Genomic DNA, 15,529 nt, shown 5'->3' with positions numbered 1-15,529 from the left:
GAATTAATTTAAATGCCCCTAAAATTCACGTATGATTTAGTAGTTCTAGTTTACCATCCATTCTGGTTCAATGATGGTGCAACAAGTAAAAGTTTAAATGAAAGTAAATACAATAATATGTCCCGAGTTTTGGTGGTGTCTACCAATTATTTAGTTTTGTGTCCTACATGTTTTCTAAATCCCTTCATTTTGTTTTATTTTACGTATGTTTTGCGTTACTATTATTCTCATTATTAATGGTAACGCTAGTTTAATCAAATATTTACGAATGACGTATTACTCAAGCTGCATGTCGAACAATCTACCTGATACAGCGGTATAACTTTCAAAAATATTCCTCGGAAAAAATGTATCTATTTGTAAAAGATTTTTTGTAAGATTAAGTACAAAGAACAAGCATTAGCTTCTTCAGAAAGGAATTATATTCATTTCATCTACCAGTTGACTCGAATGCAAAGTCTCTTTGGAAACTTGTAAGACATTAAACACATAATCCAAAAATAATTTGAGTGAAGGAAAGATATTGTACCTTGGTCAAGTTACTAAAATAACATACCGTATTAAAACATTGTTCTGAATCATTATTAGTTCAAACATTGGTTGAAATAAATATTTAAGAAATGTTATTTTAACACTAAGTCAATGCAACCTCAGACCGGATGTATTATAAAATTAAATAGTGTAAAATCTAAAAACACAATTTGTTAGTATTTGTAAATATACTATAAACTAATATGTTGTTTTTTAACATCCTATTAAAGTGAATTTAATCCAAAACACGAATGATAAAACTATCCCATAGTTGAGTTAACAATATCTGGCCATATTACGTTTTATACTCACGGTGTCACTATAGACCAGCTGAGGAGTCGAGTGTTCAGCCTGGTTTGCACACCACCCATTATTTGGATGGACCAGCCTTGTGTTCTTCATCATTGTACACCAACGACTAATGCTTGGTAGACAAATGTATTCGTCGAATAGTATTTTTAATAAATAACTTGTAGTTCCGTCTGAGGATCATGATGACTACGCGGCGTGTTCTTCGAAGCTATGGCTTTGTCTTTTTCTTTGTTGTGGTGCAGTCCGCACACGGAGACCTAAGCTATTCTGTACAGGAGGAGCTCAAGCGCGGATCTGTTATTGGAAATATTGCCAAAAATCTCGGCCTGGAGGTGGGAAGACTGTCTGCTAGAAAAGCCCGTGTCGACATGGAAGGAAGCGACAGACAGTATTGCGGGATTAACCTTCGAAGCGGGGATTTAATCGTTGCGGAAAGAATCGACAGAGAGGAGCATTGTGGAGAAAAACCCTCGTGTGCTATTAAATTCGACTTGCTGCTAGAGAATCCATTGGAATTACATCGGTTGTCCCTCCAGGTGCAGGACATAAACGACAATGCACCAGTTTTCCCAAAGGATATTATAAAGCTTGAAATCAGGGAGTCAGCTGTCAAAGGAGCTCGGTTTCGAATAAATGCGGCACACGATGCGGATATAGGCAAGAATGCGATTGAAAGCTACGTTTTACAACAAAATCCTAATTTCATATTCCGTATTCAGTCAACAAGTGAAGGTAGAAAATATGGTGAGTTGATTTTGGATAAAGAATTAGACCGAGAGGAGCAGCAGGAAATTAAATTATTACTCACTGCTGTAGATGGTGGTTCTCCTCAAAGATCCGGGACAGTACTCATACATATCATTGTACTTGATGCTAATGATAACGCACCAGTTTTCACTCAGGCCGTTTATGAAGCCACAATACCCGAAAACTCAGTTATTAACACCCCAGTTATCACTGTAAGTGCATCAGATGAAGACGAAGGTGTCAACGGGGAGGTTACTTATGAATTTAGCCGAATGTCTGATAAATCACGAAAGCTGTTTTCATTAAATGAACAAACTGGTGAAATTAGTTTGATAGGTATCATAGATTATGAAGAAGGATCGAAGTATGAGGTTTTTATTGTGGCTAAAGATGGCTATGGACTATCCTCCGAAGCCAAAGTTATAATTGAGGTCACAGATGTAAACGACAATGCCCCATTGATATTCATTAAATCACTGACTAACCCCATACCTGAGAATGTGTCACCTGGTACAGAGGTGGGCATCGTTAACGTGCAGGATAGAGACTCTGAGGCTAACAGACAGGTCCGCTGCTCCATTCAGCCAACCGTCCCTTTTAAGTTGGTTTCTTCTATTAAAAACTATTATTCTCTGGTGACAACAGGACAACTGGACCGTGAACTAGAGTCTGATTACAACATTACGATCACTGCCACTGACGAGGGCTCTCCACCTCTGTCCTCCTCTAAAACTGTTCAGTTGTCTGTAGCAGACATCAACGACAACCCACCTGTGTTTGAGGAACAATCCTACAGCGCTTATGTGACTGAAAATAACAAAGCTGGCTCCACTTTATGTTCCGTTACAGCTCGAGATCCCGACTGGAGACAAAACGGTACCGTGATTTATTCTCTGTTACCCGGTGAGGTGAACGGTGCCCCGGTATCCTCCTATCTGTCTGTTAATGGAGACACGGGGGTGGTCCACGCTGTGAGGTCGTTTGATTATGAGCAGTTCCGGAGCTTTAAAGTCCACGTGATGGCCAGAGACAACGGGTCTCCTCCGCTCAGCAGCAACGTGACCGTCAGTGTGTTCGTATCGGATGTGAACGACAACTCTCCTCAGATACTGTACCCCAACCCGGAGGGAAACTCTTTCATGACCGAGCTGGTCCCCAAAGCTGCACACGGAGGCTCTCTGGTGTCCAAAGTGATCGCGGTGGACGCGGACTCCGGACAGAATGCCTGGCTGTCCTATCATATAGTCAAATCCACTGATCCGGGACTTTTCACTATCGGTCTCCACAGCGGAGAGATCAGGACTCAGCGGGACATTTCTGAATCTGACAGCATGAAGCAGAACCTCATTGTGTCGGTGAAAGATAACGGACAGCCCTCTCTCTCTGCCACCTGTTCCATGTATTTACTTATTTCTGATAACTTGGCTGAGGTGCCAGAACTGAAGGATATTTCTTATGACGAGAAGAACTCCAAACTGACCTCCTATCTGATCATCGCGCTGGTGTCTGTGTCCACCTTTTTTCTGACCTTCATCATCATCATCCTCGGTGTGAGGTTTTGTCGCAGGAGAAAGCCCAGACTGTTGTTTGATGGAGCAGTTGCCATCCCCAGCGCGTATCTCCCTCCTAATTACGCAGACGTGGACGGAACAGGGACTTTACGCAGCACTTACAATTATGACGCGTACCTGACAACAGGTTCAAGAACCAGTGACTTTAAGTTCGTGTCATCTTACAATGACAACACTCTGCCTGCTGACCAGACTTTGAGGAAAAGTCCATCAGACTTTGCGGATGTGTTCAGTAATTCAGAGGAGTCCCTAGAGGTAGGCCTAAACATTAAATTCTTTGCTTACATTTTTTTCCCGTTTAACCTGCCAAACAATTCCATTTTCCCCCGTTTTTATTGTACCATTGTCCTCTGTGTTTGTTATTTCATTGTAGTTACTTTTTCATAGTGCCATATAAATGCACATACGGTGCATGAATCAAATTTGTTAATGGACCTTTCGGCAGTCCACATTTTGTTATACGAAGTTACTTTGGAAATTCCTTTGATGTCTGTTATCTAAAATATATATAAGTAAATATTTTTCCTGACACAATTTACCTAACCCTGTACTTTTTACAAGGATTTGAGTCGTTTTATTTAGTACATAAAATAATTCCAAATTGATTTCAATTAAAAAAACATTTTTTTATTTAAGATATTTTTTAGATTAATAAGTGGGTTAAAAGTTATTGTTGAAGAGATTTTGAAATACACTTGCCATTAAGAACAATACATAGGTTAACTACAACGTTTGTTTTTTTCCTATATCGTTTCACAATCTTAGTTTCAACAAATGATTGCCTTTGTAAACATGCACTTTTAAAACGTAGCTAGACCAAAGTCTTGTGTTAAGATATGTTGCTCTTTATGTTCTTTCACTGCACCTGGAATTTAATCATTTAAAGTAACACAATTATCCTGACCTTAGTGTTAAAAATAAAAAGATTAAAACATGAAGTGAGAAGTTCTCCTACTGGTAGCTGACAAAAACGACACAATCTTCCGAAAGACAACCAAGTCAAAATAACAATACTTTCTAAATTATTTGTTTTTTAGTCCATGCATTTAGGGTTTTCTGCTTCAAACCTCAATTTGCATAATCATTTAAGTAATTATTTTTGAAAAAGTAACGTATTCATTAATATTCATCCATATATTTGAATTGTATCGACATGAAAAAGAAACTTATAGTGCATCGAGTGCTTCAAAAGCTGCTTTAACAAGCTGTTTATTGTTTAAGGACTTTTGGAGAGAAATAATCTTTGCCGTTATGTCTCTTTCTGGCTGTCTCTGTCCCAGCAGTGTCATGTTTTAAAATGTCTCAATTTATTGGAGATTTTCTATGCAGGATGTCTGCTTTTGGGGGGGTTTGTCTTCATTCTTTACAACTTATCGGACACATTATTGCTGTTTTTGCATCTTGATAAGGACCTGTTCTCATTAATGATATTGGCAGAGACAAACTTTCCTTTTGCTGCAAGCTTCATAAAATTGTGTTATTTTCAGTTAAGCCCATTTCCTTTTTAGTAGAGACCCATTTAAGGTTTCAAATAAATGAGTGCAACTGATATAGCCATACAATAAAACCAAATGCTTTTATTGTGCTTTGGCTTTTCGTAACAAAGCAATGGATAACGCTTCGTTTTAAGATGCGACGTAAACAATTCTACCTCACCAATACTTCTACTAATAATAATACAACTTGTATTACTAACTATGAATGTTCAAGCCTGCTATTTCTGGATTCCACTCCTGGTGTCGCTATCGCCCAGTCTACGTCAAACGTGTCTATTGCACGTTCTAGTGATTCAGTAATGAATGGATGCATTTGCAGTTGTTCTTCACGCAGTCGGAGTAGCTGGATACCTCTCGATTTTCTTTCGACCGAGATTATCCGTAATTCATTTGTTCTCTAAACCAGGACAGTGTTTTTGTAACTATTGCATTGCAATGACGGGACTTCAAAAGAGGTGCTTCGTTTTCTTTCTAATTTGGCAAACCGTGAATGGGGACGCTAGCTACTCCTTCCAAGAGGAATTGAAGCGCGGAGCTGTTTTGGGAAATATTGCTAAGGACCTCAACCTGGACTCGCTCCAACTGTCTGGTAGAAATGCTCGTGTTGATGCCGCAGGAAATCGCAAGCGTTATTGTGACATCAATATCAGCACAGGAGATTTAATTGTTGCCGACAGGATTGACAGAGAGGAGCTTTGTGGAGAAAAGATGTCGTGTGTGATAAAACGCGACCTTGTTCTGGAGAATCCACTGGAACTACATGCTTTCAGTCTACACATTCAGGATATTAGTGATAACTCGCCACTATTTAATGAAGAATCGGTAAATATCGAAATTCGAGAGTCGGCAGGGAGGGGAGCTCGTTTTGTGATCGAAGAGGCGCACGATGTGGATATAGGACAGAATTCAGTTCAGCATTACAATCTCAAAAAGAATGACAATTTTATTTTAGCAGTTGAGGGAAATACATTAGAGCTTGTTCTGGAAAAAGAGCTTGATCGTGAAAAACAACAAGGGATCCAATTGCTCCTCACAGCTTTCGATGGAGGTTCTCCTCAGAGATCAGGTACTGTCGTCATACACGTCACTGTACTGGATGCTAATGATAACGCCCCAGTGTTTAGTCAGGCCGTTTATAAAGCCAGTCTGCCTGAAAACTCTCCTCCTGACACTGTAGTGGTAACAGTGAGTGCTAGTGACGCAGACGAGGGAGTGAATGGCGATGTCACTTATGATTTTGGACACGTTTCCGATGAGGTAAAAAGAATATTTAGTATTGATCGTAAAAAAGGAAATATCATAGTGAACCATGCTATTGACTTTGAAACTGTAACAGAATATGATTTGCGTATTAAAGCAAAGGATGGATTGGGATTATCGTCATACTCAAAGGTGATAATTGAAATCAAAGATGTAAATGACAACATACCAGTAATATATGTGAACTCATTGGCAAAAGCGGTTCCTGAAGACGTGTCACCTGGTACAGAGGTGGGCGTCGTGAACGTGCAGGATGCCGATTCAAATAACAACCAAAAGGTCCGCTGCTACATTACACAAAACGTCCCTTTTAAGTTGGTTCCTTCTCTCAAAAACTATTATTCTCTAGTGACCACAGGATAACTGGACCGTGAACTAGAGTCTGAATACAACATTACAATCACTGCCACTGATGAGGGCTCTCCACCTCTGTCCTCCTCTAAAACTGTTCAGTTGTCTGTAGCAGACATCAACGACAACCCACCTGTGTTTGAGGAACAATCCTACAGCGCTTATGTGACTGAAAATAACAAAGCTGGCTCCACTTTATGTTCCGTTGCCGCTCGAGACCCCGACTGGAGACAAAACGGTACCGTGATTTATTCTCTGTTAACCGGTGAGGTGAACGGTGCCCCAGTGCCCTCCTATCTGTCTGTTAACGGAGACACGGGGGTGATCCACGCTGTGAGGTCGTTTGATTATGAGCAGTTCAGGAGCTTTAAAGTCCACCTGATGGCCAGAGACAACGGGTCTCCTCCGCTCAGCAGCAACGTGACGGTCAGTGTGTTCGTATCGGATGTGAACGACAACTCTCCTCAGATACTGTACCCCAACCCGGAGGGAAACTCCTTCATGGCCGAGCTGGTCCCCAAAGCTGCGCACGGAGGCTCTCTGGTGTCCAAAGTGATCGCGGTGGACGCGGACTCCGGACAGAATGCCTGGCTGTCCTATCATATAGTCAAATCCACTGATCCGGGACTTTTCACTATCGGTCTCCACAGCGGAGAGATCAGGACTCAGCGGGACATTTCTGAATCTGACAGCATGAAGCAGAACCTCATTGTGTCGGTGAAAGATAACGGACAGCCCTCTCTCTCTGCCACCTGTTCCATGTATTTACTTATTTCTGATAACTTGGCTGAGGTGCCAGAACTGAAGGATATTTCTTATGACGAGAAGAACTCCAAACTGACCTCTTATCTGATCATCGCGCTGGTGTCCGTGTCCACCTTTTTTGTGACCTTCATCATCATCATCCTCGGTGTGAGGTTTTGTCGCAGGAGAAAGCCCAGACTGTTGTTTGATGGAGCAGTTGCCATCCCCAGCGCGTATCTCCCTCCTAATTACGCAGACGTGGACGGAACAGGGACTTTACGCAGCACTTACAATTATGACGCGTACCTGACAACAGGTTCAAGAACCAGTGACTTTAAGTTCGTGTCATCTTACAATGACAGCACTCTGCCTGCTGACCAGACTCTGAGGAAAAGTCCATCAGACTTTGTGGATGCCTTTGGAGATTGTGATGATTCTCCTGAGGTAGGAACATATTATATCTCCTTGTGCGGAAGTGTAATTAATTACTTTTTTTCTTGATTTACATATACAATTTCTTTAAATTGCTTAATGTCGATATCAGAAATTAGCAATAACAAATACCTTACACATTTTAAAATGTGTTCTCTAGCACATATTGGTTTGATTTTAACGTGCCTTTCCTACCATTTGATAAATATATATATACATATTTTTTTTTTTCAATTTAAACAACTCGATATTTTTAAAATATATTTTAAAATTTACAATCCTTTAGTTTTTTTAATGTCAGCTGTCTCCAACATATCTGGTTAGTTTATTCTGACTTTGTTCTACATTGATGTTGCCAATTGCATTGTGTTTTCTCTCATGTAGTTATTCTAATTTTTGAAATTGTAAAACCATAATATGGAATATTATTTTACAACCCCTTTCAGGATGGTTTATTTTGTGTTTTACTTCAAATTAACTATTATCTGTTCATGCCGGTACGCACACATCAATACAAATCTATAAGAAGTTATACGATATTCATAGTTTTTGTCAAAGAACCTATATCGCCACTATAAGCTTTGCATCAAACTCAAATCGTGCATTTTGTAGTCATTATACTGTTAACATCATCCATTTTATAGTGGACTTTAAACTAAATCAGCCTCTCAATTTTTGTTACAACTCATTGCTAAATAAGACTAGCGTCAAGTGTAAAGATCTTTCCCAAAAAAATCTCGTATTGCTTATTTTTACTAGAACAACCCTAGAGTTACAAAATTTCTAGTTTATCATCAGCAAAGGCAACATTTTTAAAATTGTCTTCGAGGTGAATAGGTAACTCATATTTTCTCTTTCCAAGTCTCAAGAATTTAGTCTATTCAATTCAATACATAGCACCAGTCAAAGAATTGCAAACTTTTTCTTACCCAATTCGATGCGAAATTTTATCAGACTTTGAACCAGTACTAAAGTAACACATTTTTGGAGGCACACAACATTTCAATTGACAGTAACTTCAGATTATTGTGCTTTAAGATTAATGTAATTTATTACTACTCCTGAATATTATTACCTAAGCCTTTAATTCGAATAATTTAGAGATACAATTTTCTAATACAAATTAAATTATAATATATTTTACAATATGATTAAATAATTGATCTAAAATCAAGGTGCTTTGGTCATTTCAGTGTTTTTCAACGATTATTTTTAGGCCATGAATGGATTTTGATCCTAAAATGTGACCGCGGTTTGTTTTTTGAAGAACGTTATGAAAAAATTCCCTTTTCACAGATGTCAAAACTCATTCATCGTCTTGTTATACCTCAAAAAGTTCTCATGGTGTCAGTGTGTACCAGTAAACCAGAAGGCACGCTGCTTCCCCACCCTTCTGTCTCACCGAATTTAAAATATGCTTCTTATGCTGTCCAGCAGTAGACGATATCACTTCATGATACAACAGCAGGGATAAGTATCTTTATATTGGCGTAAATCTGAGCTCCACTTCTTAATATTTTGACATATTTTGTGGCATTGGAGGTCTTTTTGCAGCGACAATGGGATGCAGAAAAACAGCGCTGCTTTTCGGCCTTGCTTTTATTTTGCACGTAATCGACCACGTCGAAGGAGACCTGAGCTACTCTATCATGGAGGAGATTAAACGTGGATCTGTTATTGGAAATATCGCTAAGGATCTTGGACTTGATTTGGGGAGACTCTCTACTCGCAAAGCCCGGATCGATACGGAAGACAACAGTGCAAAGTACTGCGGTATAAATCTCAACACCGGAGACTTGATTGTTCAAGAACGGATTGACAGGGAAGGGATTTGTGCTAAAAAAGCATCGTGTGTTCTGAAACAGGAACTTGTGTTAGAAAATCCTTTAGAACTGCACCGTATTAGTATCCGCGTTCAAGACATCAACGACAATTCACCGCAGTTCAAAGAGGAGTCACTTCAATTTGAAATACGTGAATCTGCAGTCAAAGGTGCGCAATTTATGCTTGACGAGGCGCACGACGGAGACGTTGGAGAAAATGCGGTTCAGGACTACTCACTCCAGCAGAATGATCATTTTCAACTAAATGTGAAAATAAAGGGGGCTGGACGAAAATATGGTGAATTGATCTTAAAGAAAGAATTAGACAGAGAGGACAAAAAAGAGCTCATGTTATTGCTTACAGCATTCGATGGAGGTTCTCCTCAGAGATCAGGTTCTGTCGTTATACACATCACTGTACTGGATGCTAATGACAACGTACCCGTGTTTAGCCAGGCCGTTTATAAAGCATCTCTGCCCGAAAACTCTCCTGTAGATACATTGGTAATCAAAGTCAGTGCTACTGATGCAGACGAAGGTTTAAATAGTGAAATTGCATATGGATTTGACCATGTTTCCGATGAAAAACAAGCATTTACTTTAAACTATAAAACTGGGGAAATTAAAGTGGCTGAACCTATTGATTATGAAAAAGAATCATCATATGAATTCCAGATTGCCGCTAAAGATGGTCTGGGATTGGCATCATATGCAACGGTAATTATCGATATTACAGATTTAAATGATAACGCGCCAGTGATATTCATTAAATCTCTGTCTAACCCCATACCTGAGAATGTGTCACCTGGTACAGAGGTGGGCATCGTTAACGTGCAGGATAGAGACTCTGAATCTAACAGACAGGTCCGCTGCTCCATTCAGCAAAACGTCCCTTTTAAGTTGGTTCCTTCTATTAAAAACTATTATTCTCTGGTGACCACAGGACAACTGGACCGTGAACTAGAGTCTGATTACAACATTACAATCACTGCCACTGACGAGGGCTCTCCACCTCTGTCCTCCTCTAAAACTGTTCAGTTGTCTGTAGCAGACATCAACGACAACCCACCTGTGTTTGAGGAACAATCCTACAGCGCTTATGTGACTGAAAATAACAAATCTGGCTCCACTTTATGTTCCGTTACCGCTCGAGACCCCGACTGGAGACAAAACGGTACCGTGATTTATTCTCTTTTGCCCGGTGAGGTGATCGGTGCCCCGGTGTCCTCCTATCTGTCTGTTAACGGAGACACGGGGGTGATCCACGCTGTGAGGTCGTTTGATTATGAGCAGTTCAGGAGCTTTAAAGTCCACGTGATGGCCAGAGACAACGGGTCTCCTCCGCTCAGCAGCAACGTGACCGTCAGTGTGTTCGTATCGGATGTGAACGACAACTCTCCTCAGATACTGTACCCCAACCCGGAGGGAAACTCCTTCATGACCGAGCTGGTCCCCAAAGCTGCGCACGGAGGCTCTCTGGTGTCCAAAGTGATCGCGGTGGACGCGGACTCCGGACAGAATGCCTGGCTGTCCTATCATTTAGTCAAATCCACTGATCCGGGACTTTTCACTATCGGTCTCCACAGCGGAGAGATCAGGACTCAGCGGGACATTTCTGAATATGACAGCATGAAGCAGAACCTCATTGTGTCGGTGAAAGATAACGGACAGCCCTCTCTCTCTGCCACATGTTCCATGTATTTACTTATTTCTGATAACTTGGCTGAGGTGCCAGAACTGAAGGATATTTCTTATGACGAGAAGAACTCCAAACTGACCTCCTATCTGATCATTGCGCTGGTGTCAGTGTCCACCTTTTTTGTGACCTTCATCATCATCATCCTCGGTGTGCGGTTTTGTCGCAGGAGAAAGCCCAGATTGTTGTTTGATGGAGCAGTTGCCATCCCCAGCGCGTATCTCCCTCCTAATTACGCAGAAGTGGACGGAACAGGAACTTTACGCAGCACTTACAATTATGACGCGTACCTGACAACAGGTTCAAGAACCAGTGACTTTAAGTTCGTGTCATCTTACAATGACAACACTCTGCCTGCTGACCAGACTCTGAGGAAAAGTCCATCAGACTTTGCTGAAGTGTTTGGAGATTGTGAAGATTCCCCTGAGGTAGGAACATAATTTATACAACATGTGAACTATTTTTCTCACTTATTCAGCATTTGTCAGACGATTACACATGCATAAATGCGCTGTCAAATATTATCAATAACATTCTTTCCTCTGGGTAAATCGATCATAGTGAAGAGTATATGCAAACTTTGCTTTCTGCAAGTGCTCCCTTAGTCCAGGCCAATCCCAGTCATTGTTTTACCTAATTGTTCCAATTTGTAGTTGCAGATTCTATTATTATTTTCTAAAGTTTTCAGAGGAATTATTTTTCCACTGTCATTATGTTTCTCATTTTGTAGAATTCATCAATTTGTTATTTTCCAACAATACACACAAACATGATTTGCATCTCATTATTTCCGTCGAACCATGAAGAACTCCCAAATATTTTCCCTTCTATGTGTCTTACTCCTGTAACAACTTTAATTCACTCATAAGCCAGTTATATTTACCTGATTAAGCAGCGTTTTATTCGTGTGACTTTAATGATGATGCATATTTCGCCGTGCCTCTGTCCTTGGTGCTGAACATCACCCTTACTCTGCTGATGCATTTTCTATATATTTCTTTGCACCTTTTGTAATAGAAAAATATAATATGTTGAACTGGATAGTTTTCTTGAATCACAAGGCCAATCATATATATTTACACTTCATAAAGAAACGTATAAGTCTAGCACAAGTATTTAACAACTACGTATTCCTCAAGTTGCGTGTCTACATTTGTACCAATAGTGTACCCGATACGGTGTTCACTTTCAACAGCAATCCTCTTAGTAAAGATGTATTCTAACACACAGTATAAAAAATAAGCATTACCATTTTAAAACAGTAAGTTTCTTCATTTAATCTGGTAGTTGGGCGATGGTGGCGCATGGAGCAGTGTGATGCACTGGTAGCCGCAAGGTTGGCCGTTTGAATCCCGGCTGCCCCATGTGCCATGTCGCAGTGTTCCTGAACAATAGACCTTGCCCATAATTTCTCTTCAGGCAAAATGTAATCCATGGGTTATAATGCAATGGATTTTGTTTTGGAAAAAAAGCGTCTGCTAAATGACATGCAACAATTCGATTTTTTTATTAAGACGTTAAGGTTTGACATCTTTCTGTTGTAAATCATGTTTTATAAGGCATCTTCTGGTCGTGTTTTTCCTTGAAACGCGATTCTTGTCTGTTCTACTCTGTGGACTGCATGTGTCTCATGATGTCTCAGTCTAAGTAAATTAGTTTTATGAAAGATTTATAATCTGAAGTCCATTTTAACAAAAATCGAAATATATAACTATCCGATTGTTGAGTTAGGAATATCTTGCGATATTATTAAATTCATACTCACGGTGTCACTATCGACCAGCTGAGGAGTCGAGTGTTCAGCCTGGTTTGCACACCACCCATTATTTGGATGGACCAGCCTTGACTTTGGAACATCATTCAACACCAACGACTAAAGCTTAGAAGACAAATGTATTTGTCGAATAGTATTTTAATGCTTGATAGTAAATAACTTATAGTTCTTTCTGAGGATGATGATGACTACGCGGCATGTTCTTCGAAGCTATGGCTTTGTCTTTTTCTTTGTTGTGGTGCAGTCCGCACACGGAGACCTGAGCTATTCTGTACAGGAGGAGCTCAAGCGCGGATCGGTTATTGGAAATATTGCCAAGGATCTCGGCCTGGAGGTGGGCAGACTGTCTGCTAGAAAAGCCCGTGTCGACATGGAAGGAAGCGACGGACAGTATTGCGGGATTAACCTTCGAAGCGGGGATTTAATTGTTGCGGAAAGAATCGACAGAGAGGAGCATTGTGGAGAAAAACCCTCGTGTGTTCTTAAATTCGACTTGCTGCTAGAGAATCCATTGGAATTACATCGGTTGTCCCTCCAGGTGCAGGACATAAACGACAATGCACCAATTTTCCCAAAGGATATTATAAAGCTTGAAATCAGAGAGTCAGCTGACAAAGGAGCTCGGTATCGTATTAATGCGGCACACGATGCGGATATAGGCAAGAATACGATAGAAAGCTACGTTTTGCAACAAAATCCTCACTTTGTTTTCAATAGTCTGACGACAAATACTGTTAGTAAATATGGTGAGTTGGTTTTGGATAAAGAATTAGACCGAGAGGAGCAGCAGGAAATTAAATTATTACTCACTGCTGTAGATGGTGGTTCTCCTCAAAGATCCGGCACAGTAGTCATACATATCATTGTACTTGATGCTAATGATAACGCCCCAGTTTTTACTCAGGCCATTTATGAAGCCACAATACCCGAAAACTCCCTTATTAACACCCCAGTTATCATTGTAAGTGCATCAGATGAAGACGAAGGTGTTAACGGGGAGGTTACTTATGAATTTAGCCGAATGTCTGATAAATCACGGAAGCTTTTTTCAATAAATGAAAAAACGGGTGAAATCAATCTTATAGGTAAGATAGATTATGAAGAGGGGTCGAAATATGAAGTGTTTGTTGAAGCCAAAGACGGTTATGGACTATCAACAGGAGCAAAAGTGATTATTGATGTGACAGATGTAAACGACAACGCCCCAGGAATATCAATGAAATCACTAACTAACTCCATACCTGAGAACATGTCACCTGGTACAGAGGTGGGCATCGTTAACGTGCAGGATAGAGACTCCGAGGCTAACAGACAGGTCCGCTGCTCCATTCAGCAAAATGTCCCTTTTAAATTGGTTCCTTCTATTAAAAACTATTATTCTCTGGTGACCACAGGACAACTGGACCGTGAACTAGAGTCTGATTACAACATTACAATCACTGCCACTGACGAGGGCTCTCCACCTCTGTCCTCCTCTAAAACTGTTCAGTTGTCTGTAGCAGACATCAACGACAACCCACCTGTGTTTGAGGAACAATCCTACAGCGCTTATGTGACTGAAAATAGCAAATCTGGCTCCGCTTTATGTTCCGTTACCGCTCGAGACCCCGACTGGAGACAAAACGGTACCGTGATTTATTCTCTGTTGCCCGGTGAGGTGAACGGAGCCCCGGTGTCCTCCTATCTGTCTGTTAACGGAGACACGGGGGTGATCCACGCTTTGAGGTCGTTTGATTATGAGCAGTTCAAGAGCTTTAAAGTCAACGTGATGGCCAGAGACAACGGGTCTCCTCCGCTCAGCAGCAACGTGACCGTCAGTGTGTTCGTATCGGATGTGAACGACAACTCTCCTCAGATACTGTACCCCAACCCGGAGGGAAACTCCTTCATGACCGAGCTGGTCCCCAAAGCTGCGCACGGAGGCTCTCTGGTGTCCAAAGTGATCGCGGTGGACGCGGACTCCGGACAGAATGCCTGGCTGTCCTATCATATCGTCAAATCCACTGATCCGGGACTTTTCACTATCGGTCTCCACAGCGGAGAGATCAGGACTCAGCGGGACATTTCTGAATCTGACAGCATGAAGCAGAACCTCATTGTGTCGGTGAAAGATAACGGACAGCCCTCTCTCTCTGCCACCTGTTCCATGTATTTACTTATTTCTGATAACTTGGCTGAGGTGCCAGAACTGAAGGATATTTCTTATGACGAGAAGAACTCCAAACTGACCTCTTATCTGATCATCGCGCTGGTGTCAGTGTCCACCTTTTTTCTGACCTTCATCATCATCATCCTTGGTGTGAGGTTTTGTCGCAGGAGAAAGCCCAGACTGTTGTTTGATGGAGCAGTTGCCATCCCCAGCGGGTATCTCCCTCCTAATTACACAGACGTGGACGGAACAGGGACTTTACGCAGCACTTACAATTATGACGCGTACCTGACAACAGGTTCAAGAACCAGTGACTTTAAGTTCGTGTCATCTTACAATGACAGCACTCTGCCTGCTGACCAGACTCTGAGGAAAAGTCCATCAGACTTTGTGGATGCCTTTGGAGATTGTGATGATTCTCCTGAGGTAGGAACAAATTATATCTCCTTGTGCGGAAGTTGAAATGTAAATAATTACTTTTTTTTCTTGATTTACATATACAATTTCTTTAATTTGCTTAATATCGATTTCAGAAATTAGCAATAACAATTACCTTACACATTTTAAAATGTGTTCTTTAGCACATGTTTGATTTTAACGTGCCTTTCCTACCATTTGATAAATATTTTTTAATTTTTTCCAT

General features: G+C 40.8%; 2 protein-coding genes and 1 pseudogene across 2 annotated transcripts in view; all 3 read left to right on the top strand.

Annotated features, from left to right (window-relative positions):
* The first annotated feature begins 843 nt into the window (after positions 1-843).
* LOC134102928 (protocadherin beta-15-like) overlaps positions 844-15,529 on the top strand; it is a 72,254-nt gene continuing 57,568 nt past the window's right edge. The window contains exon 1 of the mRNA XM_062560628.1: positions 844-3,416. Coding sequence (XP_062416612.1) covers positions 1,023-3,416 — 2,394 coding nt within the window. The 5' untranslated portion in view covers positions 844-1,022. The remainder of the gene's footprint in view (positions 3,417-15,529) is intronic.
* Positions 4,941-7,513, top strand: LOC134107088 (protocadherin beta-16-like; annotated as a pseudogene).
* LOC134122758 (protocadherin beta-15-like) lies at positions 8,744-11,403 on the top strand. Its single transcript, XM_062560640.1, has one exon. The coding sequence runs from the start codon at positions 9,004-9,006 to the stop codon at positions 11,401-11,403; it is 2,400 nt and encodes a 799-aa protein (XP_062416624.1). The 5' UTR covers positions 8,744-9,003.

The sequence above is a fragment of the Pungitius pungitius genome, chromosome 2 (assembly GCF_949316345.1).
Source record: "Pungitius pungitius chromosome 2, fPunPun2.1, whole genome shotgun sequence".
Classification (NCBI taxonomy): Eukaryota; Metazoa; Chordata; class Actinopteri; order Perciformes; family Gasterosteidae; genus Pungitius; species Pungitius pungitius.
The sequence above is the reverse complement of the archived record's forward strand: the minus strand, read 5'-3'. Positions and strand labels throughout refer to the sequence as shown.